The sequence below is a fragment of the Heloderma suspectum genome, chromosome 16 (assembly GCF_057233095.1).
Source record: "Heloderma suspectum isolate Gila_16-S chromosome 16, 16-S_ref, whole genome shotgun sequence".
Taxonomy (NCBI): domain Eukaryota; kingdom Metazoa; phylum Chordata; class Lepidosauria; order Squamata; family Helodermatidae; genus Heloderma; species Heloderma suspectum.
In genome coordinates, this window is record NC_139473.1 from 3743437 (window position 1) to 3767622 (window position 24186).

Sequence of the window (24186 nt, forward strand, 5' to 3'; positions counted from 1 at the left end):
TTTCTGCCTGCTGCCAAGGGACTCACACATCCAGAGGAGCAGAGACGATCTTCTGTTCTTTCCTCTCCCAAGGACCTTGCATTGCTGTAGAAAATCCCTCACCATTGGCTGTACCAGCTAGGGCTGATGGGATCTGTAGTCCAAAACATTGGGAGGGCCACAAGTTGCCTACATCTATGCCCTCAAAGGGTGAATTCATATGGTATCTGAGTAGATTTTTTTATTTCTGCTTTTGATTTATCGGGCTGTATGTTTTTAATGTTGATTTTGTTCTTACTGTTGCATGTCACCCTGAGAGCTTTTTAACTTCAGGGCAGGGTTGGGCAACTGCAAGCCACCTTGAGTGCTATTTTAGAAAGGATGGGTATAAATCAAATAGATCAACCTGGTGCCCTCCAAATGTTGTTGGACCTAACACCCATTATCCCTGACTACTGGCCATGCTGGCTGAGGCTGATGGGAGTTGTAATCCAATATGTGGAGGGCCACTGGGCCCGAACACCCCCTGCTCTAGGATGACTAAGACTTTTCAGAAATAATAAATGAATAAACATAGATCCAAGGAAGCCCAGGTTTGCATGAATTCACCTAGGTGGGTGGTTTGTGTGACACCCAAGCCCTTCCTGCCCCCAGCACACTGAATTTCTTTTACCAGGTAGTAGCAAGTTGCCATGCTAATTTTCATATCTATCTATCTATCTATCTATCTATCTATCTATCTATCTATCTCTATCTAATCTATATCTCTATTTGCTTGCAGGCCGCTCCCAACTGTCTATGTGAGTGCAGGCGAAGGATCCCCCCAGAGCACAAACTTCACATTCAACGTGAGTATGAGGCTGCTTGTCCGTCCCCATGTCTCTGAACGACGCCGGTTCTAACTCCTGGAGTCTCCTCTTTGCAGATCAATGGGAGAAACCTGTTTGGGTTGCAGCTTCAGTTGCATATCTGGGTCCCTGTTATGGTAGACAACCTCCAGCTGACAAGCATAAAGGCGGCGACGGGGACACAGGTAACCCTTTGGCCAGCTTTCTCGGCCTAAGGCAGGGGTGCAGAATTCTGCCCAAAGGTCTAAGGCTTTGGAAAAAAATCAAGTATGTCTGTGAACACCTGAAGCTGCTGTGACTAGGCGAAGGGCATCTTCTCTGCTGCCTCTGAGGCCGGGCTTCAGGTGAAAGCTCCCCCACCCCACTGCGCTTTGCCCACTTCCAGGACCCCCTCCTCCCAGAACTATCAGCATTCAAACATTTCTTATCCCACCACCCTTCCTCCAAGGAGCTCGGGCTTTGGTGCACAAGCATCGCCCGCCCTGTTTTTATCCTCGCCAACAACCCTGTGAGGTAGGCTAGGCTGAGCATGACTGGCCAGCCAGAGCGGCCGAGGTGCATGGCTGAGCAAGGATACGGACCTGGCTTTCTCTGCTCCTCATAGCAACACTAGCCACTACGCCAGCTGGGAAAGATGGAAGTTGTGGTCTGACACATCTAAGCACCTTGCCATGGAGGCCTTGAGGCCTGTGGGTCAGCTTGCTAGTGCATCAGGTCAGAGACATGCCACTTTTGGCCAGGTGGGTCACGCCAGAGCGGTGCCAGGCAGACCACTGGTTCATCTAGCCCAGTACCACCTACTCTGATTGGCAGAGGCTCTCCGTGGTTTTTAAGAGGAGATCCTGCAATCAGAGGGCCTTCCAAGCGCAGCAGCTGCATGGAGCAACCACCCCCCGGGCTGAAGAACAGCCTGGCCAACACCCTAGATATTTGCAGTCCACTCAGGCCGCAGCTGCCTAAGGCGGGGTGCGCCACTTGCTGGCCAAACATCCGGAGGGCTACAGTCCAAAGGACTTAGAACAGGCCTGGCTACTCTGAAAGCCACCAAAGTGAATGGACCTCGCTGGCGGCATGGATTCAGAACAAGGGGGGACTGCACAATAGCCAGGAAAACTAAACTACGGGTCCTCAACCTTTTTGGACCCGAGGGCACGTTTGGGAAGTTGAGAAACTGCTGCGGGCACCACCACAAAATGGCTCTCATGGAGAGTGTGGCTAGTCACAGAATGGCTGCTGTGGGGGCCTGGCTAGTCAAGAAGCGGTGGTGGGGAGAGAAATAGTGAGGCTAGAGGGAGGGAGGGGAAAATGGAAGTTGTTGCTTCTGGCCCGCCCAATTTCTTCCGTCCACACACACACTTCCCCTCTGCTCTCTTCCCACGCAAGGTTTCCTCATGAACGTTACTGATTACACCTTCTCCAGACTGGATTGGGAGTCTCTAGCCTAGCTTTTTTTCTCTTTCCTATCCCAAGCCTGCTTCTTCCTCTCCCTTTCTAGCCCCTAGCCTTGCTCTCTCTCCCCCACACACCCCTATACCTTGCTGTTTCTTCCCATTCCCAGCCTCTAGACTACTTCTCTCCCCCACACCTTTTTACCTGGCTGTCCTGCCCCCCCACACCAGCTTTGCTCTTTTTCTCTCCTGTACCCCTTTGCCTTGCTTTCTCTTGCTACCCACTGAAAAGCTAATCAGCAGCAGGTTCAGGAACAGGAAGGAGAACCAGATGCCCCAAAGTTTTTCAATTTTTTATTCAGTTTTTTTGAAAGGGGCAGGGAGTGAAGAACTTTGCGGATACCAAGCTGGGGACCCCTGACCTAAATGACTGGTTGTCGGGGGAAAGGGAGTGGGGCCAGGGTAGAGGGTGTGGCCTTCTGGGGAGCCCTGTCAAATTTATTCCCCAGCAGAGCTGGATTTGGCCCCCAGGCCTGAGTTTCTGCACCCTGCTTTAAAAGTAGCTGAGTATGAACCAATGTAGAGAGTGTGGGACAACGGTGTGTTTCTCCAAGTGGGTTCAGCCACCAAAGCATAGCACCCTCCTCCTAGCCAGAGACTAATGCAGCACCAGGCCAGACTTTATTTTTGTGACCTCTGGTTTTGCCAGATAAAAACAAATGGAGAGGGAGGGAGGGAGACAAAGGCCCCTCTACTTTAGAGCAGAGAAGTCTTTTTAGCCAAGCGGGGTGGGCCGGAAGGTATAGTTAATAAAGATATATTGTTCCAGCCATAAGCCATTACAAAAATATCATCAATTAAAAAAACAAAGAACATAGAAATTGGGCAATGTACAAATCTTTACTAATATAAAATAATTATCAGGTGTAATTTTGTAAAAAGCTAAACTAGCATAGCATAGCAAATGCATGTTTCATTCTTGAGGTTTGATTTTAAAATATTGTGCTTTCTCTTAAAATAAGCCACAATATTTAAGAAATAAAATCTTGCAAGATATTTTTTAAAGAGAGATTTAAAATTTAATTAAAATGTGTGGAACTAAAATTATGAATTGAAATATGTTTGGAATAAAGGTGATTTGTGGGGTGGGTGGGTTAAAAATACACATCTAGGCTAGCATTCTCCAAACTGGTGGCTTCCAGCTATTTTGGACTACAAATCCCAGCATTCCTGACCACTGGCTATTCTAGCATGGCTATGGCTGATGGTAGTTGTGGTCCAAAACATCTGGAAGGCACCAGGCTGGGGAAGGCTGATCTAGGCTGAAATCTACAAAGACACAACACAAACCAACAAAACGGAACATGAGCTGCAGTATCCCAGAAGGTGGTCTGGACATTAAACAGGGGAAAACCCTTTCTTCTATATACATAATACCCAAGAAATAGCTGTGTGTTCATGAAGTGCCTTAGATTGCGCACCGTACTCCTTTAGCAACCTCAAAGGCCAGTTTATTCACTGGAAGAAGGCGCTCGAGTTAAGCAAATCTGCAGCAGACCTGAAACCAAGAACCTCTTCGGAGAACAGCTTGAGCTGTTTCTGAATCTGTTTCAAGGAGGACGTGGTGGGCTTCTTTTTGTAAGACACCTCTTTCAGAAGCTTGTCTGCCAAGTAGTGGAGCCACAAGATGTTGCTGTGAGGGTAGTAGCCAGCCCAGCTGTTAGCATTTTCCTCTCTCATCTGCCTGTAAATGTCGAACTGATAATCCCCTCTCCCTTGGAACACCTCTTCATCAGTGGAGAGGTCACAGTACACTGTCAAGCCATCCCGCTCCAGTCTGGAGAAGGTGTAATCAATAATGTTCACGAGGAAACCTTGCGTGGGAAGGATGTGGGTTTCCCCGTTCAGCGTCACCCTCACATCTTTCACATCGGTCTTCTTGACAAGCACGTTGCCCCAGTGGAGGTCCCGGTGCTCGAACCGCAGCGCCTCCTCGGCCACGGCCAGCGAAGCTGTGACTTGCTGCAAGATGCTCTTTGCCACTGCCAGGGAGTTCAGCTGCCGGTTCCGCATGTTCTCCAGGTCGGTACCTCCAAATTCAAATTCCAGGACCATGAAGAGCTGTTGGTCCCCAAAGAAGTCTGGCCGGTCGTTTTCAGACTCTCTCAGCCGGTGGTATTCATCCCAGGCGCTCAGGAGGGCCTCAGGGTAAGTGCCCTGCACACAGTGCACAGAATACAACCGAATAAACCCAGATGTTTGGTGAACTTCCTCATCTGCCAGGAGGCTGAGCTCTTTTGAAATGATGATCTCAGGTAAGATTTCACTGAAGGTCTTCTGAGATTCTCCGTTGACTCTGTCACTCCCCTCAATGGGAATTATTTTTAAAGCCATAGCTCCCCACTCGCCCTCTGTCCTGAAAACCTCCCCAAATACCCCCTCTCCGATTTTCTCACACTTCTGCATCTTATCTGGAGGGATGCATTCCTCAAAGGAAATGGGGCCCTTCTGTTGGCATTCCCCGTACACTTTTTCAGCATCTGTCAGTGTCACTTCCAGCGGGGAAAAGGAGGTCATGGACGACAGCAGGACCATTGAGGATGCCGGACAAATAGAATAGCCCAGTTTTTGAGTGAAGGGGGTCTGGGGGGGCTCTGCAAGGTGGGATCTGACAGAAGTGCTGGCAATGCTGCTGAAGCTTTCAGCCTCGGAGAGGATTTTCTTTTTCTTGTGGAGGGAAAAAGAGGCTCGAATCCTGCGCCACAAGCTGGAGTTCTTGAATGTGCAGTCCGGAGTTAGAAAAGACAAAGCAAGGTCATCTTCCATGGATTCCTGAAGGAAGGAGGAGTCAGCCTGCTGCTTCCACCTCACATTTTTCTTGTGTCTCACTTGCTCAAGTTTTCCCCGTTGCTGCCACCGGCTGGAACTCAGCCCGCTGATGCAGGCTTTTCGGCCAGTGGCTCCAGTGCCACAGGCAGGGACCACCTGGCTACTGCTTCTGGTGCCAGACATGCCAGGCAGGGCACAGGGAGAATCTGACTGCAACACCTCTTTTTTCTTCTCGGAAAAATGACCCAGGGTTTGTTTTCTGGAGAACTGACTGGCCAACCAGTTTGGTACCACTTGATTATCCAGGAGCACTACTGGCTGGAACTGGGGGCTACTTTGGTCCAAGTCGAGCAGCTCATCTAAAGCACCGTTTAGCTCAGGAGCTGTCTTCTGCAGAGGGGTAGCAGTCTGAGCAGAGATCCGCTGTCTCTTGGTAGCAAGATGGGCCACATCTCTGGGCAAGGAGAGGGCAATCTTGCCATCGCACATTCTGGCTTGAAGTTGGAAAGCTCCCCGAGAAGGACTCAATGGGGCGCTGCTCATCTTTGGAGACCCTGGCAGGGTTTGGCCATTATTTTTATCGGAGCTGGAGGCAGAACTCCCCGGCAAGGTTGTGAGCCCTTCCTGGTTTCCCATGGATGCTTCCGTCTTGTTCCAGATGTTGTGAAGCTGCCCAGTGGAGTGGCTTTGAAAGGGTGTGCAGGGCGACCGGCTGAGATGCAGCCTAAACAGAGGCTCTGTCCGGGAATCCTCGCGCAAAGATTTCTGCTGCCAGTTTCCAGAGCCTTCCTGCCCAAAGAGCTCCAAACTGCCTCCCATCTCCTGAGCGTCCGGGTCCATCTTCAACACACTCAGCTCTGAGAGGACATCACTGCAGGCGACGCAGCCGTCCTCTATCAACACTTCCAATCGGCAACTGCGCTGAGAGCCACAGAGGCAGGAAACAGGGCTGCTGTTCTGGAGGACGCTCTCTTCTTCTTCCTCAGTCAGATCCCTTTTTGCCACCTGAGGAGTCAGACAGGGCAGCTCAGGTGTGCTGCACAGCAGAGGGGGCCGTCTCCGCAGCCCAATCCAAGCCTTCGGGAGGGATGGGGAGGCCCGTGCACGCTGCCGGTGGGTGACGTGCCTGCGTAGCGGGGTGGGGGGCACAAAGTCACTTGCTCCGCCGTTGGCCTCAGGGGCGTTATTCGAGGCCCAGTTCTCCTTGCTACGTCGGCCCTGATTCCCTTTGCCCCTCTTCTGCGGGGCCTGATTCCCTTTGGCCCCTTCCCGCCGGGCCCAATCTTCCTCGTCTCCCTCTTGTGGGTCCTGATCCTCCTTGGCCCCCTTCTGCCGGGCCCGATCCTCCTTGGGCCCCCCTTTCTTCGTGCCCACACTTTTGGGCGGCTTCTTCTGCAGCCGGCCCTTGGGCAGCAGGAAATCCGGGTCGTCGAAGGAGGAAGAGGCAGCGGAGGAGGAGGAGGAGGCGCCCCCCCCGGAGGAGCTGGTGCTGAAGAGGCGCTTGGGGTCGACCTGGGGAGAGATCCAGGGGGCGGGGGGCTGCAGGCGCCTCAGGCCGGCGGTAGGCGCAGGCCTGCCTCTTCTTCTTCTCCTCCCTCCCGCGCCTCCCCCGCGCCTCCCCCGCAGCCCCGAGTAGGTCCTCAGCAGCCTCGGCCGGGGCTGCTCCATGCGAGCGGAGCCAGGCCGGCCTGAGGGAGCGGAGCGACGGGAAGTGGCCGGCCGGAAACGGACGGGCGGGGCCCTGCTGGCTTTCGCCGGGTGGCCCCCCTCAGCCAGGCCGGAATGGGCCGCCGAGCGCGCCCGCCGCCATTTCAAATCCAACTCTCGCGAGAAAAACCCAATTCCGCGCCTTCCCTCTCGCGAGGGTTCCGCCCGCCGCCGCTGCGACCAATCCGAGCAGAGCGAGCCCTCGCGAGGCTCGGGGCGCTGCGAGAGTTCGGGGCGCGGCAGCCAATCGGAGAGAGCGACGCTCGGCCTTCCGCGTCGGTTTTGTCCTCTCCTCTCCTTGCTGTCTCTGTGGTCGGCCGGCAGAGAGGAAAGGGGAAGTTGGGCCAGAGCGCCGCACCGCGATTTCCGGTTTATGCTGCGAGGGGGAAGGGCGCCATTTGAGTGGTCCGCGGGCAAATTTGGCTCAGCCCCAGTTCAGCCGAGCGCTCGCTGAGCGGGAAAGGAGGGGCTCAGTTTTGAAAACATAAATCCGTTTTTTTATTTGTATAAAATAATTCATTTTAATTATTATTGAAATGTGTTTTGTTTAACATTTAAATAAATAACATTTTAACTTTTAATGAGTAAATAACAGTGCAGGCCTATGCCTACTCTGAAGTAAGCCCCACTGAGTTTAATGAGACTTTTGTTGTCGTCCAGTCGTGTCCGACTCTTCGTGACCCCATGGACCGTAGCACGCCAGGCCTTCCTGTCCTGCGCTCTCTCCCGGAGCGTGCTCAAGTCCATATTCGTTGCATCGGTGATGCCATCTCACCCTCTGCCGCCCCCTTCTCCTTTTGCCTTCAGTCTTTCCCAGCATCAGGGTCTTTTCCAGTGGGTTTTCTCTTCGCATTAGCTGGCCAAAATATTGGAGCTGCAGCTTCAGTATCTGTCCTTCCAATGAGCAGTCAGGGTTGATTTCCTTTAGGATGGACTGATTTGACCTCCTTGCAGTCCAGGGGACTCGTAAGAGTCTTCTCCAGCACCACAGTTCGAAAGCATCGATTCTTCGGCGCTCAGCCTTCCTTATAGTCCAGCTCTCACAGCCATACGTTGCTACTGGGAAAACCATAGCTTTGATTAGACGGACCTTTGTCGGCAAGGTGATGTCTCTGCTTCTTACTATGCTGTCTAGGTGTGCCATAGCTTTCCTCCCAAGGAGCAAGCGTCTTTTAATTTCATGGCTACAGTCACTTGGGAGGAAAGCTATGGCACACCTAGACAGCGTAGTAAGAAGCAGAGACATCACCTTGCCAACAAAGGTCCGTCTAATCAAAGCTATGGTTTTCCCAGTAGTAATGTATGGCTGTGAGAGCTGGACTATAAGGAAGGCTGAGCGCCGAAGAATTGATGCCTTCGAACTGTGGTGCTGGAGAAGACTCTTACGAGTCCCCTGGACTGCAAGGAGGTCAAATCAGTCCATCCTAAAGGAAATCAACCCTGAGTGCTCATTGGAAGGACAGATGCTGAAGCTGAAGCTCAATATTTTGGCCACCTAATGCGAAGAGAAAACTCACTGGAAAAGACCCTGATGCTGGGGAAAAAAAAGGAGAAGGGGATGGCAGAGGATGAGATGGCTACATAGCATCACTGATGCAATGAACATGAGCTTGAGCACACTCCGGGAGAGAGTGGAGGACAGGAAGGCCTGGCGTGCTCTGGTCCACGGGTTCATGAAGAGTCGGACACGGCTTAACAACTGAACAGCAACACGCTGTAGGATCCATATGAAGAATGGGTGACAGTGATTGCTTTTTCTTCCTCCCTCCCCATCACTTTTTCCTTTTGTATTGTGTCTATTAGATCCTAAGCCTTTGGGCAGACACTGGGCTGTCTGGTGTGTACAACAGCTAGAAAACTTTAGACACTTTAATAATAATAATGATGATGACGACGACGACAATTGCAGGGTTGTCAGAAACTCCTCTCAGACTCAAGTGATTTTACCCTTAATCTGCATGGATGCTTGTTTGTCTTTTAGGGGGATGGGATATTTGTGGACTGTTTTTTTGCTTTCTGGAATTGTAAGCAAATTCAGTCATACCAAAGCAGGAAAGACCAAACAAACAACATTTTAGACATCTCTGATCTCTCTACCCATTGATTGTACGCCAAGCAAAGAAAAATATGCAAAATGTTATGTGCTGGTGACAGTTATGTCAATTGCGGAGGACTTCTTTGCGTACTTCTCCAACAAGGGGTGGGGTGGGGGATCTGATTCTGTCAACGAGTGGACAACAGAATGAAAGATGCTTGAAAATTCATGAAACACACATGGAATAGATTAAACGACATCCATATCCCCATGTGGGGAGGAAGGACTTTTCCCTGTGTTCTTACCTATGGAAGACAACAATATGGTGTTGGAGAGCCAGTGTGGGGTAGTGGTGAGAGTGTTCGATTGGGAGCCAGGAGATCTGGGTTCAAGTCCCCACTCAGCCAGGAAGCTCACCAGGTGACTTTGGGCCAGTCGCAGACTCTCAGCCCAACCTATCTCACAGGGTTGTTGTGAGGATAAATTGGAGAGGAGGAGGATTATGTATGCCGCTTTGGGTTCCTTGGAGGAAAAAAAGCAGGATATAAATGCAATAAATAAATTATAAATAGCAATATGCGATGAAAAAGTCTATGCCATAAAAGACTATATTATCATAATATTTTCTCTTCTTCCACCAGAATACCACGGTGTGTACAATCAAGAGCATCACAGATTTGGAACACACAGACCCTAAGGTAACATGGGGAAGAGGATATTGGGAGTTTTGTTTGTTTATATCCTGCCATTTGGCTTCCAAAAGGGCTGAAGGGACGTTAAGGTCATACAATACAAAAAGGCGAAGGAAGCGAACATTTGAAAAATGGAGCAACCCCCCCCCCCGCGCCCAATAAATCTAATTAGCAGGCAAGGATCTAAATGGGTCAAAGTTTTAACAGGTCTCCTCAAAATCACCACTGAGTGGGACAGCTGGATCCCTCTAGGGAGGAAATTCAAGAATGGAGGAGGGCTGCAACTGAGAAGGCCCTGCCCTGTGTCTCAGCCAACCAGTCCTGGGCCAGTGGTGGCATGCAGAGCTGGGCCTCTGATGTTGAATGCAGTAGTTGGGGCAGGGCAGGATCACATGGGAGCATGCAGTCCTTCAAATATCCCAATCCTCAAAAGTTTAGGGCAGCTGGGACATGCTGGGAGTTGTAGTCCAGCACATCTGGCAGACACCAGGTTGGGGAATGCTGGTTTGGGGCTTTGTTAGTAATAACCAGCACCTTGAATCGAACCTGGAAACAAACTAGGAGCCAGTGCAAATTAAAACAAAAGCCGAGGGACATGACCCCCAGGTTGAACACTGTTCCATTTTGCTCCGGCTGCCATTTCCGAACGGTTCCGAAAGCCAGCCCACATAGTGTGTGTTGCAGCCATCTCATCTGGATGGGGTGTTTCTTCATTGCATCAGTTTCTCCCTGGGCATAAGGTGTCTTTCATGGACGACACACAGAAGCGGGTCGTGGCATACCTCTTTGCTACCCTTTTTGCAATCTAAGGGTCAGGGCCAGCGTCAAGGGTCGGCATGGTGAGGCACCTGCCCAGGGTCCACACCCCAGCCAGGGCCCACTGTCCAGGGCCCCCTGGAGTTGCTCCTCCTCTTCACCGCTTCTTCGCCCGCCTCTCGCTCTGGCCCAGACAACGCTGGTGGTGAGAAGGAGCAGCGGGAGACGCTGTGGCCCCCTTGCTCCCTGGCCCTCTGCCTGCCAAGCAAGCAAGCGGCAGCAGTGATGAGAAAGAGGAAGAGAAGAAAGAGCAGCTCGTGAGACCATGGCGGTGAGAAGGTGGACTCCCTGAGGGAGGGGGCCCATGGATCCGGCACTGCTAAGCCCTCTTGCTATGACATTTCCCTAAATTGGAGCAACCGGCAATTTTAACTGGCATCCTGCACCCTTAGCAAAGCGTCGGTCAGCATGTTAATACGTGGCAATGGAATCTCTCTGTTGTTCGTTAAAGGGCTCATCTGAAATACGAGCCGCCCGTCTGTCTCTTTCAGAACAGCAGAGGAGTCAAATCCCAGCTAGTGAATTGCAGCATCTCATCGGCGAGGGAGAACGTGACTGTGATGGCAGAGCTGCCTTTAGCTAATGCCTTGCAGGTATACGGCGGGAGAGAGATTCGTTTAATGGCTGAAGACCCACCATTGATTAGGACGAAATCCACAAGGGCGGTAAAATTGGACGCTGATCAAGATAAGCCATATAATTCACAAGGCCATTTAGACAAGCCACTAATTCAGGAGTGGGGAACCTGTTGTCTTCTAAACGTTGGCAGACTCCAGCTTCCATCATCCCGGACCATTGGCATGGTGGCTGAGGCTGATGGGACCCGAGGGGGGAATTCTACATTTCGCACTGCATTGTAGAGCAGTTATTATGTCCAACTTCGACTTGGGTTCAATTCCTGATTTGGCCATGAAGCTCACTTTGAGCCAGGTGTTATTTCTCAGTCCAACCCACCTCGCAGGGTTGTTGTAAGGATAAAATGGGCAGGGGAAGAGAACCACATACCCTGCCCTGAGAGCCTTGGGTGGGAGAACAGTGGTGATGGCAATGATGATAAAATGGACCTGGGATAGACCCATATATGACACGTGTACGCTACAAACATACCTTGGTTTTATTCTTGTTTAGCTTCCCCTAAACCACCTGGGGATGGTAGTTCTGAGCTGTGGAATGTTCTCTGCAAGAGTTCTCTAGCTCCCCCGCTTCACAAAAGTGCAGTTCCTACGGTCCTCTGGGAAGAGGGACCGGCTATGGAAAATGGTTGTATCTCTGTGGTGCGGTGACGCCCATAGCCGTAAGATTTGAGGATTGCAGCAGAATGCCGCAGAGGCAGGCTGCAAGCATCCTTATGCAGCCTTATGACAGAGTATTGATTTATTACATTTCCATACTGTCCATCAGCCAAAACTCTCTGGGTGGTTCACAAAGCAAAAGGTAAAACCATAACATATTACCTAGTAAAACATCCTATAAAAAGTTTATGTTTAAAACAAAATAAAACCAAAGTCAGGGCCCAGAGAAAAGCCAGCAAGCAGTGCAGAGATCACAAAACGCAGGAACACCATTTTTAGAACAGAAGGGCTAAAAAGCCCTTTGCTTGGCACTGAAAGGATCACAACCTGGTAGGTGCCTGGCAAACCGAAAAGGCCCTCTTCCAAGTCAACACACACAGGGTTATGCTGTTACAGCATGAGGGAATTTTTAGAAGGTTCGATTGACGGAAAAAAGAAATCCCTTGTTCCTTTTTAAAGCAGTGACACAGAGAGCAATTCCTTCTGTCCAAGTAGTCCTCTGCCTTGCCTTCCCACTATTAATCCTTGTATCTTTGTGGGATTGAAGTCGAATCTGTACAGGTTTCCTTATTCCACCCTGAAACTGGGTTGCCATCTTTTAACATTTTTTGGCTGGCCTTGCTCTTGCGCCCCTAAGTGCAGCCTGACACAGTGAATGCAGGCAAAGCTTTCCCTGCTGTGGAGAGAAAGGGGACAGGGAAAGCCCCTTTCTCTCCACTGGGTTGCCCACTGGGTTTCTCTGCTTCAGGCTGCTTAAGTACAGAGGAGCAGTCAAAAAACAAGTTGGCAGCCTGATTTCAAGATACAAAGGAGCCTCAGTTTCAGCTCCACCGCAGAGAGAGTTCCCTCTGTTATATCAGCCCCCCAACTTCCAAGGATTAGAAATCCCAAAGGGTCAAAGTAATGCTGCAACTGCTTATCCCCTTTCTTCCTTTAGGTCTTAAACAAGAAGACAGACTTGCTGGTTCGAGGGGAAATTATTTTTGACAGGAGGCTTTATGTGAGCCTGAATACAGAAAACCACCAGGCTGAGGTAACTGGGGAGGCAGGATTGTCAGCCCCCACTTGCCATTCCTGACTGGGGATGACAGGAGTTGTAGTCCAACCATTGGCTGGGGAAAGCTGCATGGTTTTGGAAATAATTTCCCTACAAAAATGCAGAGTTCTCCTGACCTGTTTTGCTTTTTTGTACACAGATCAAGGTGATCCTTCTGAAGAAGAAAGTGTTTAATTTCCTCCCCATCATCGTTGGAAGCTCGGTTGGTGGATTTATGGTTTTGATCATCATCACCTTTCTTCTTTATAAGGTCAGTATTCCTTAGACACATGGCCCCAAATTGTCATTCAACTGTGCAAAGTTTTAAATGCTATATTAGAACTTTGTTATTGACAGCATGTCTGAGCCTTACTGGACCTATTTTATGAGTGTCATTTCAAAGCGATTTGCTATAGGAACATGACATAACAGTACTTTGTAATACAGCGGTGGGATGCCAAGTAAAAACATGGCTTTTTACCAAAGCCTTTGAGGGCTAAATGCATCCCCTAAAATTGCACACTGTTTTATTGTTTTAGATTTTTAATTGGTATTAGGTCATTTAATGGTTTAATATGTTTTAGCTTTTTAAATTATTTATTGTTTTATACAGTTTAAATTGATTTTATCTGTATCCCGCACTAAGTTCTAATGATATAGGGTGGGATACAAATGTTTTAAATGAATGAATAAATAAAAATAATAAATGTGGCCTCTGCAGTTCTCCAGAAGACCACACCCCCTTCCCCTGCCCCCCCCCAATCACCACGTGTTTGGTGACTTCCCAGCTTTTGTGCAATTTTTTCCCCATTCTAAAAGCTTGAAACGCCTCTCCTAAGACTTTGATGCTGGCAGTATGAGCTTGAAGCTGCAATGTGCTGGTGTTTTTGTCTGTTTAGCCACACCCCTTTTTCCTTTGGCCCTGCCCATCACTGGAATGTGGCCCTCTGAAAGGGAATCCGTTCCTCAGGCTGAAAGAGGTTCAACACCCCCGTTGTAATTGGGGAAGGGCTGTAGCTCTGTGGCAGAGAGTCCCTGCTTTGCAAACAGAAGGTCCCAGGTTCAATCCCCAACATCTCCAGGTAGGGTTAGAAAAGATCCACTCCTCGTTGGTGTAGGCCAGGGGCAACTTATCACCCCCGCGGGCCACAGGGTCAGGGGCCACCTACCTGTGGTTGGGTGGCTGGAGGCATTCCTCTCATCCCTGTTCTCTCTTCCTCTCTCTCGCACACGCAGACACAAACGCTTCCTCCCCTCCTCACTCTCATACACACACATCCCCCGCCCCATCTCAGTGCACAGGGATGGGGAGATGTAAACCTCCCTTCCCTGCACAGTGAGATCATACCATGCTTCCATCCAGCCCCCAAAACAGCTGTTTGGCAGGAGTGTGTTTGAGCAAGAGAGGATGGCGTATGGAGATGATTCTTCCTGCCCGCCTTTCTCTCCTGGGCAATCGTGGCCAAATTCGGCAGTGAGAGCAGTGGGGGGCATTTAGTGACTGGGGTGGCAGCGGCAGCGGGGCACCCAAGGCGGGCCACACTCACGGCCTCCATGGGTTACCCACATGGGGTTGTAGACAGGACAGAGCTACCTGGAACAGCGTGAGTCGGTATACAGAAACATCCTACGCCCAACGGTAATTTCGGTTGGCATCGAGGAGTGTGTGTTTGAACTCGAACTCGCTGTCAGCCCTGAAAAATGTATTATTTATTTATTGCATTTTCTATGCTGCCTTTCTGAAGCCAACCAGCGGTTTACAAAAAATGTAGGCAATAAAAGGCATAATTAAATCAAAACATAGTAATGCATTAAATACAGCCTTAAAAAGCCATAACAAGAAGTTAGAAAGATGTGTCTTGACTCCCTTCCTGAGTGCAGGGAGAGTGAGGACCAGTCACAACTCTAAAGGGAGTATGTTCCAGAGATCCAGAATGTGCATCATGTTAGACAAAGCATGTTACTCCAGTAACAGAGGTCAATTATTCGTATCATTCCAATCAGTCGATCAATCGGAATGACTGTTTGAGAACAACACCAAGAAGAGTTACCTGTATCTCAATGCCTTTTGCTCTCTCTTTTGTTTGCCTTTTTCCGTTCCCAGTGTGGCTTTTTCAAAAGGAATTACAAAGCCCTGATGGAGCAGCAGCGCGATTCCTGAGAAAGAAGTGTGGCGCGAGATTGCGAAATGGAATGATGCGTAACCCTCCCCCCTCGGACTTCATTGAGAATCAGATCAGGCAAAATCAGAGGGAGGCTTCAGTATCTTTTTTGCTTCAGTTCTTGTTTTTAAAATGTCCCCCTGCCTCCCTTGTAAGCTGCTGTGACTGGGGGGCTGGGGAAGGGGGCACAACCAGCTGGGAAACCCAAGTGGGCTGGATTAGGACCACAGTCGGGCTGGATTTGACCCTGAGGCCTGAGTTTCTGCACCTTTGTTTTGCAATGTCGGCACAGAAAGCCCTGTAGTTGATTCCTCTGTGCCTGTTGACTTGCCTGCCTGGGTTTCCTGATTATTGTGCCTTGCTGGCATTTGAGTCTTTGCACAAGTGCCTGGCAGCAGGCCCCAAATCCATCCAACATCCAGAAGAGGCTATCTGTTAACTGTGGACAAGACCACCCCCTTTTTTGTGCAGAAACGAAGAGAGCACGGCCTTCTCTCCTAAGTGATGTTGTACAAGGCGTACCACAGAAATTTTCAGTAATTGCTGTCTCTAATTAGACCTCTGGGCCGTTTAATGTCTGTTTGGGGAATCTTTCACCACAACTCTCCAGGGCGTGAATGTAGGCTAAACAATTCTGCAACTGGAGGGATTTCCAAAGCAGATGGGTACGTCTTTTCCCAGGGCTCTCCGGTGTGTGGCTGATGCCGGAACGAATGACGCCTGATTGACAAAAGGGCTGTTATTGTCATCATCCCCATGTGTTCCTTTCTTTTAAATGAATACTTAACGTTAAAAAAATTAACAAACCACAAAATTCTTGAAAACAGCAGCCCTTTTGTAAATGAGGCATGATTTTACCTATTTGAGGCAGAAGAAAACAGCCAATCCACTGGGAAACAGGCTGTCCGGTCTCCTGACTTGGTCAAAAGTCATCTGATCTCTTTTGGGTTGGGGGAAGAGAAGCTGAGAAAAACAAACAACATGATGGTGAGGTGGGGCGTCTGATGTTGCCTTGGCTGCCCTCCTCCTGCAGAGCGGGACATGATAGGAAGCGAGGGTCAGAGAGAGCATCATATATGGGTGTAGAACGTTGGCTCCACCCCTTTTGCCTTTGGCTCCGCCCACCGAGAGCTTCTCCAAAATGGAATTCAGCCCTCGGGCTGAAAGAGGTGCCCCATCCCTGATCTCACACACATACACTCCCCCAGGGCCAGCCTGACTCCGAACCATCATGAAAGCCGTAGCTTCAGACAAGAGATTCCAGCCGGGATGCTATTTTTCTGCCTCCATTCTGTCTCTTTGTATCACCTTTATTTTTATTTTTCATAATGGCTCCAGGCCAGACCAGGAGAAGGTCACTTTGTCACTTAACTTCTGATGGGGGAATGTTTCGGGTTAGCATTGGGTCTGCTAATACCTTCCCCCAAATATTATGTGTGGGGCGGCGGGAGACCTTTTAGTCAGCCCTGGAGAGAGGAAGAGATGTCAAACGGGCAAAAGATTAGAACTGGATGGACTTTTTTGCTTTTAGGATCCAATATTGCTTTTAATTTGCTGCCCTTGACTTTTAAGTTTTGACCACTGTCTGCTTAGATTGGTCTGTGTTTAAAGCAAACATTCTGTATCTTGGCGTTTCATTTCAATTCTTGCGGGGTGGGGTGGGGTGGGGTGTGACATATCTTTTTTTTTCCTTTTTGGTAACTTCTTTGGATACATTTTTTTGGGAAAATAACCCTAACCTATGAAAATAAAAAATAAACGGAAACTAACTGATGAGATCTGTGGATTTTTAGTAGATTGGCAATGGTTTCTGAGTAGAGACATGAAGGCCTAGGAAAAAACCTAAAAAAAAATGGTGGAGGGGAGGGAGATAATTTTAAGTGTTTTTTCCTATTTTTTTTTTCTAGGAATGTTTCTGTTTCCCCCCACAGTTCCCCACCCCAAAGTTTCCACGTCTCTAACTCCCAATTATTTAACCATGGTAACAGTGCAAAGGCTTACCCCCCACCCCCACCTGCCACGACATTCACCTCACCATCCTTCTTTCTAAGAGCTTTTCTAGACAAGGCTTTTATTACGCATTCGCCATCCCTCACTCACAGTTGTTTATGGGTGCTTTAGACAATGCCATCACCATTCAGTTTCACGTCTGTTTTTAATAGCAATTTTGCAGGGCTTCTTGGAAGTGCAGAAAATCTGGTATTTTTGGCACCGTGAAACAAAGCACAAGTCCAGTGTAGTGTAGTTGCCTTATTCCTCTATACAACAGTGCCACCTACAGGTTATGTAGCGGAAAGGCAGGAAAGGAAAATAACGTCATGTAGCGCTCGGTTCTTAATTCTGCAAGGAAACCAAAAGTAGAAGCAGCGGGTCAAACAGCCTCATCTAGAAAAGCTGTAAATGAAATGAAAGTTGCTAAAATGAAAGTTAGTGGGGAAAACCAGGTATGGATTCTGTGTGTGTATGTGGACTGTGAACTCAGGAGACACCCCATGTCAGGGTGGACACTGAGCCCATAGAATCCCAGAGTGGTTCTGATGCTGAGGAAGAGCAGTCGCTCCTTCAGGAGAGGAGCGCGCTCCTTTTTCCCAGGACCAACAGCTGACAGAGATTCCTCCCACCCACATTCCTAGTTTAGAAAGCAGTCCAGGGAGTGACTCAGCACAGATAGCAGACTGGGTGGATGCGCAGCGCAGACGCAGAGAGCGGCGCCAAATGGTTCGCGCTCAAAGAACGGTTGCGCCCAGAGGATCCAAGGGAAAAGGGGAGGGATTCTCCCTAGTCCTTATATTCAGGGGTCTGCCAGTGATTCTCCTTCAAACGGGGACCAACTGTTCCAACTTAGGGCACAGGGATGCTGCTGCTCAGATCTAGTTGCTACCTGTAGAGTTGTTGTACAAGAAGAATAAAGCTTTGAAAAGAATCCCTTTGTCTGCGTCTGGACTTGGCTACTGGATTAGACTGAGAGAGGCCTCCAAGGAGCCCTTGACACCCCACCCCACATCCTTGTCTAAGGAAGTGCTTGGAGGCACCCTGGTCCTTAATTCTAAGCGTACATCACCACTACCCCAAGCTCCTATTTGGCTCCTAGCTCCGGTTGCTGGAACCTGGGGAAATCTAGTAAAAAACAAAGTAGGTCCCGCAAGCCTGGAAGTCTGCTCTCCCTTCATGTAGAGCAGGGATCCCCATCCTTTTGGGGGTGAACGGGCACGTTTGGAATTTTGAGAGTGCGTTGTGGGCACTCTCACAAAATGGCTGCCATGGTGGGCGTGGCTGGTCACAGAACGCTCATTTCTCCAGAAGACAACCTGGTGAGACTAAAAGAAAAGTCATTTACCTAAGAATCTAACTTAACAAAGCGTCACTGGGGGCCTGAGCTCTACAAATAGAAAATAACTTTTAAAACCTAAATAAAGATGGCGCTGGGGGGCAGCCCTTCGCTTTGCAACAAGCCAGCCTCTCGGTGGGGAAAATAAATGTCTTCAGCAATCTTAGGAAATAAAATAAAAATCAGGAGGGGCGGGGAGCCTGGTAGGTGCCGAGGGAGGGGTCTGCGAGCACATTGGTAGCCACAGGCAGCACACTGGAGACCCCAAGTCCTCCGGGGTTTGTTTCAAAGCCTTGATATTTTAAAGGCGATGCTGGGCATAGAGAACCATTCCCTGTAGTATCTTATTCTGCGTCCTTTCACAGGGCATGGGTTGTACCTCAGTGGTACAGCCCTGCTTTGCATGCAGAAAGGTCCTGGGTTCAAATCTTGACATCTCCGGTTTAGAGGATCAGGTCACAGGGGATGGGAAGGTCCCATCTGAAGACCCCGAGGAGTTGCTGCCAGTCAGAGGACGCCTGTCTCCACTGGGGCTCATTTGGATGCTGCTTGGTCTCCTGTTCTGGACCACAGATGCAGCCCCAAACCGAAGAGGATATATCTGCACTCAGATCAACCTTGGCAAGCCTTCGGCGGGAGAAGCATAAAACTCTCGTCCTTTGGCAAATGTTTGCCCAGCCAAAGAAGATTATTTGTAGACGCGCGTCTCAGAAATGGGAGGCGGGCCAGGCTGACGGGGGGTGGGTAGCTTTAGGTCCCAAAGAGTTGTCTTGGCATGTCGATCCAGTGTTCATTTCCATGCCATTAAATCCCTGAGGGTCTCTCAGCTATGATCTCTGTTTCCCCGAGGGTGATTCCACACTTCGCTTTTTGCCGGGCCCGCGGCTGGCTGGCGCTTGTCTCAGATTGTTCTGTTTACACAGTTCTCTGGGGGTTTTAGGACGGCTTGTTGCTCGTTTCAGAGTGTTATTTATTTATATAATGATTATAGTTAATAATTATAGGCTGAGAGTCAGGGACTGGCCCAGGGTCACCCAGTGGACCCTGTAACCACTACACCATACTGCCTCTTACATACAAATAAAATTACAATAAAACCAACAATAAAGAACTAATAAATGTGCCAGCACAGCAACGGAACGTCGGAAGCTGCCTTAGGAGTCAGCCCAATCTTCCATTTAGCCCAGTGTCATTGGCACTGACTGGCAGCACCTCTCTGGGTTTCAGGCAGGAGTTTCTCCAGCCCTACCTGGAGATGCTGCCAGGATTCGAACCAGGGACCTCCTGCATGCAAACAAAGCACGTGCTCTACCACTGAGCTTCAGCCATTAAATGCAGAGGACCCCTTTCCCGAGACGATACCTCTGAAAGTTGCTGTGTTTCCACAGCAACAAGGGTCAATTTGCCATGGCTGGCTGTCTTTCAGATAACTCAGTTCGAAAGCTGCCAGCTTATCCATCGTCTTGGCAGTAACACTTGTGCTTTGGATTCGGTTCTTATACTCTCGACTTTTAAAAGGGCTCAAAAGGATTGAGTAGTTTCTTTTTGTACATTAATAAATGTATAACCTGTCCTTCACATTAAAAAAAAAAATCAGGGCGGCTTACACAGCATTCAATTAAAGCAGGGTTGGGGAAACCGTTCTAACCTGGGGGGCAGGATGACATCGAGGGCAGGGCTCTCCCTCCTGAAACCCCACCCCTTTCCCCAAAGCCCCACCCCTGGGTGTCATCTGACTCCCCCCTCCGTGCACAGAGAGGCGCAGAGTGATCGCTGTGCATGGAGAAAGGAGCCACCTTTCCTTTCTCGGAGCTAAAGGAAGGCTGCCTTTCTGGAGTGGTGGGGAGGGAAACCCTGCTCTTATCTCTGATCAGTGATTGAGATAAGAGCAGGGTTTCCTTTGTCAGTGCTTGAGGAAGGCAGCCTAGCAGTGGCAAAAAGTGGAGGGCCAGGTGGAGATGGAGGACCGGATGTTCCCCATCCCTGAATTAAAAGAACATAAAAATACAAGCAAAACAACACAAAACAACCAACAATTAAAAAAAGAAAACGGAAGCTGCTTTTTTTTTTAAAGGAAAGCCGAGACACCCCAAACGCTGTTCTAGAACAGGATGATTATCGAAGGGCAGAAATTCACACCGCCTCTCAGCGATGCCCAAGCCCTTTAATTGCAGCTCCAAGCGATGCATGCGGAGAAACAAGCTCTACCACCCACGACTTCCGGATCTGCTCCCTTCTCCACGTTCCTTTGCCAGAGGTTTGTTAGGGTTAGATTTTTCCCTGGCAAGTTTCCAGGGGTGCAATTAGATAATTTTAGACTCTGGATTTAATGGTCTTCGGCATACACTCCCCTCTTACTTTAGATGGTAATGTGTATTGCTTCATTCCCTTCAACGTGTGCTAAGCGCATTCGGCTGCGTCTTTGGCCCTCCCGCCCTTTCCGGTGAGTAGGCCTCTGCCCCAAAGTCCTGTTTTGATGTCTCTGCAGCATGCTTGCATCCTTGTGCAGGCAGAGCGCTGGTAACGATTTATTTGCAAATATACACAGTGAACATCAGCCAAGCACTCCCGAGACACCATCAGAGCAGTCTGTGATAAATTTCATTTCGCTTTCATTTGTTACATTTCTATACCACCCAATAGCCAAAGCTCTCAGGGTGATTGACAAAGATTAAAACCCTTCAAAATACAGTATGTTGCATAGTATAAAAAACGTTTACATACAAACATATAAACAGACAGCACGCACATGGGCACACAAGCAATTTTAAACAACAATAAGAAGATCCAAGCCCTGATTAAAACCTCATCATATGCTTCCAAATGCCTGAGAGAAGAGGAAAGGCTCAACCTGGTGCCAAAAAGATAACAATGTTGGTGCCAAGTGGGCTTTGCTCATTTTTTATTTATTTTATTTATTAAAATTATTAATTGCCCATCTGGCTGGTCACCCAGCCACTCTGGGCGATGTACAACAAAAGAACAATTTAAAACAATATTCGAGCCCATCTATAAAACTGAAGTCTGTCTCCTTTGTGAGCTATGTTCCAGCTCTGTTGTATTTTTCTCCAGCACCCTCCGTCCAAGCAGACAGGGTTTGCTACAGCTAGTAGCCACCAGCCATCAAAGAAATGTCTTTCGCCAGCCATTAACACCAGTTGAGGAAACCTCTTTTGCGAGTGCTTGATGAAAGGCTACGGAAAAGGTTGTCCCCCTCTTCAAAAGCCACAACGAGCCTTCAGACTGTCTTGCATTGAATGTAGCATGTTGCATGGAGCTTGCCTGAGGGTAGATATCAGAGCAAACAGGAGTGAGCTCCCTCCCAAATGTGTTAAGATTAATCTTTTTTTTAATTATTGTAGCAATGAAGTAGGAAACATTCATCAGCCATTTCTTACAAAGCTTTCAGAAATAAAGATGCGGCATTACAGAAGGCCAAACAGTGCCAACCGCTCCTGCTAATAGCGAAACCAGTGACCCCATGCCGACAGAAATGCAGCCAAAATGGGCCACAGAGAAACAAGAGGGTGGTGTCAGCATGGTTGAGTGAACTGCAAGGTTTGCAGAAGTACCCCAAAAGTAATTAATTAAAAAAGCACACCAAAAGGGAACACAACAGCACCATCACCACCACCCCAAAAAACTAAAGGTGTGGAATATTGTGTCAGAAAAGACAAACAGAACTGTGGGGGGAAGCAAGAAAATTGACTTGCTTGAACGCCTGATGCCCTCCCAATGTGTTGGACTGCAATTCCCATCATTCCTAGCATCAGAAATCTGGAGCCCTACTTTAAGTATCCCTTTGAACCTGGGGAAAAACGAGCTGTGGCTACTGGCTAATATCTGTGACGTCTCAAACACTCCCCTGCTCCCCCCGAATCTGGAAGTCTTTACTGGAAATCTTTACCTTGGAAGTCTTTACGCAGCTATCCTTAGCTTTTTTTTATTGTATCTATTGGCTACCATCTGTGCCATTACAAACACTCTCCCTCCAGTCACAGCAGCACTGCAAACCTTGACACAGACCTCCTTAGCGTGTCTGCCTTTGAATGCATCCTCCTGTATCTCACAGATGGGAATTGTTAAGTAAGGGAGGCAGGGGAGAATTAATAAAATGTGGAGCAAAACCAGCTCACCGCCAGCCAAGATGTAATGGATTAACCTCTGGCACACGTGCCCCCGAGAAAGCAACTAACATTAAAAATGTATATTGGTGTGAGAATGGGTTTAAAACATAAACAGGCCAGACCTACAACAAAATGTTAACAGTGTGGAATGCCAGCCATGCCCTTTTCTAAAATATTCCATTCCAATGCCCCTTCCCCCAGTTTTTCATTTCCTTCCCCAATAGTCAGTCAGTATTCCATGGCCAATTTTTTGTTTTTTTTTCTTTGAAAGACATAATGGATCGTCGGAAGGCTGCTGAGTGAGCGGAAGCATCGGTCTGGGTTTTCCATTTCCAGCTGCATTTCTCGAGCTTGACTTATGAGACTAAGAACGGAGCATTTCATCATTCTTGGTTGGATTTATCTATCCCCAACTTACCTCTCAGAGCAAACATTTCTGGCCCTCTTCTCCAGAGACATAGGCAGTTCGCTCAGTTTTCTACCACTGGTACATCTTATCTGATACCATAATGAAAAGCCCATAATAGAGATGGCTAGATAGCATCACCGATGCAATGAATATGGACTTGAACACGCTCCGGGAGAGAGCGCAGGACAGGAAGGCCTGGCGTGCCGTGGTCCATGGGGTCACAAAGAGTCGGACACGACTGAACAACTAAACAACAAAAAATTAATATCAATCTCTCTCTCTCTCTCAAAGTATCCATGCTGCCTGCATTCCCACTGTTATCTCTGATCAAAGAATGGCGATAACAATGGGGGTTTCTCCATGGGGCGAGGCTCCGTGGGCCAGATGCAGAACCTCTGTGGGCCAGATAAGGCCCATGAGGTTCCGCACCCCTGCTCTAACGAATACTTAGGCAGCATCAGGAGGGGTGGAGGAGCATGTAATCCCGGTGTCAAGTCGCTTGCCCCTCTACCTACCTCTGAGCCTCCCCTCCACGTTGCTGGGGACCTGTGGTTACCTGAAGGAAAGGTACTTTTGATGTCCCGTTTATCTGTATAAATTGATGATTTGCCTTTTGCCCCAATAAGGAGCAGAGCAAGACAGAGATGCAAACAGGAGTTCGGCTGCGTTTAGGCTGGTTGCCCCCCCCCCCCACTGACTGAGGCTTGATTTCTTAAAGAGGCCTGCCCTGTTTTAGCAAGCTTCTCCCTTTCAAACTCAGTTCCCTCTGCCCCAAATCTGCCGTACTGGGGATAATGATACTGAATCTACCTTCCAGGGTTGTTGTCAGAATGATAGCTAGATGATACGTGTGAAGCACGTGGGACGCTCAAGCTACGAATCCAGAATCAGGATTGAGCTACGACTCGAGAATCCTCCTTGGCAAGGCTAATTGGAAGGGAGCCACCCTGAGTTCGACAGGTTACGCCCAGGTAAGTGGGTATAGCAGGGTGGCAAAAAGTGCCTCCCGGCCCACTGAACCATTTCCGGCAGCCCACCAATGTCCCCCCGCCCCGCATCTGCTGGCACCCCCCCCCCAAAAAAAAATCATGGGGGTTCTAGCGCTAGCAAAGGAATCCTGTCTTTATCTCTGATCTGTGATGAGAGAACGAAGAAAAATGATTCCTCGCTAGCATTAAACAGGCGTGTGCGTGCGTGCGTGCGTGCGTCTGTGTGTGTGCCTGTGTGCGCGCGTGCACACGTTTGCGCGCGCGCATCCGTATCTGCGTGTGAACGCGTGCGTGTTTGCGTGCGTGTTTGCCTGTGAGTGTTCGTGTACGTGTGAATGCGTGCGTGTCGGTGGGCGCGTTTGTCTGCGCGCCTTGGGTATGCCCGCGGGTTGCCTGTCGTTGTGTGTGTGCGCGCGCGCGCGTCTGTCTTGGGGTCTGTGTGTCCGCGCGCATCCGCGCGCGCCCGGGGCTGGCGCGTTCGCACGCCTGCCGGCTCGGCGCCGCGGCCCCGGCGAGAGCGCGCGGGCGGGCCGCGCGGGGAGCCCCGCC

At 49.4% G+C, this 24186-nt stretch overlaps 2 protein-coding genes and 1 long non-coding RNA gene across 3 annotated transcripts in view; 1 reads left to right on the top strand and 2 right to left on the bottom strand.

Annotated features, from left to right (window-relative positions):
- Window positions 1-17700, top strand: part of ITGAE (integrin subunit alpha E) — a 61435-nt gene extending 43735 nt beyond the window's left edge. Inside the window, exons 26-32 of the mRNA XM_084823181.1 lie at window positions 761-827; window positions 905-1012; window positions 9428-9484; window positions 10786-10887; window positions 12524-12619; window positions 12783-12893; window positions 14727-17700. Coding sequence (XP_084679307.1) covers window positions 761-827; window positions 905-1012; window positions 9428-9484; window positions 10786-10887; window positions 12524-12619; window positions 12783-12893; window positions 14727-14783 — 598 coding nt within the window. The 3' untranslated portion in view covers window positions 14784-17700. The remainder of the gene's footprint in view (window positions 1-760; window positions 828-904; window positions 1013-9427; window positions 9485-10785; window positions 10888-12523; window positions 12620-12782; window positions 12894-14726) is intronic.
- HASPIN (histone H3 associated protein kinase) lies at window positions 2453-6878 on the bottom strand. Its single transcript, XM_084823182.1, has one exon. It carries the CDS (start codon window positions 6710-6712, stop codon window positions 3731-3733), a length of 2982 nt encoding a protein of 993 aa, XP_084679308.1. The 5' UTR covers window positions 6713-6878; the 3' UTR covers window positions 2453-3730.
- Window positions 17701-20700: 3000 nt separating the features above from the next.
- On the bottom strand, window positions 20701-24156 carry LOC146334849 (uncharacterized). The gene is made up of 3 exons (XR_014786180.1): window positions 23459-24156; window positions 22658-22894; window positions 20701-21394 (listed from the first exon to the last, which is right to left on the bottom strand). It is a non-coding gene; the product is annotated as an uncharacterized LOC146334849 (long non-coding RNA).
- Window positions 24157-24186: the final 30 nt, after the last annotated feature.

Coding starts and splice junctions, on each gene's coding strand:
- HASPIN (XM_084823182.1), bottom strand. CDS start 6,712: ATGGAGCAGCCCCGGCCGAGGCTGCTGAGGACCTACTCGGGGCTGCGG.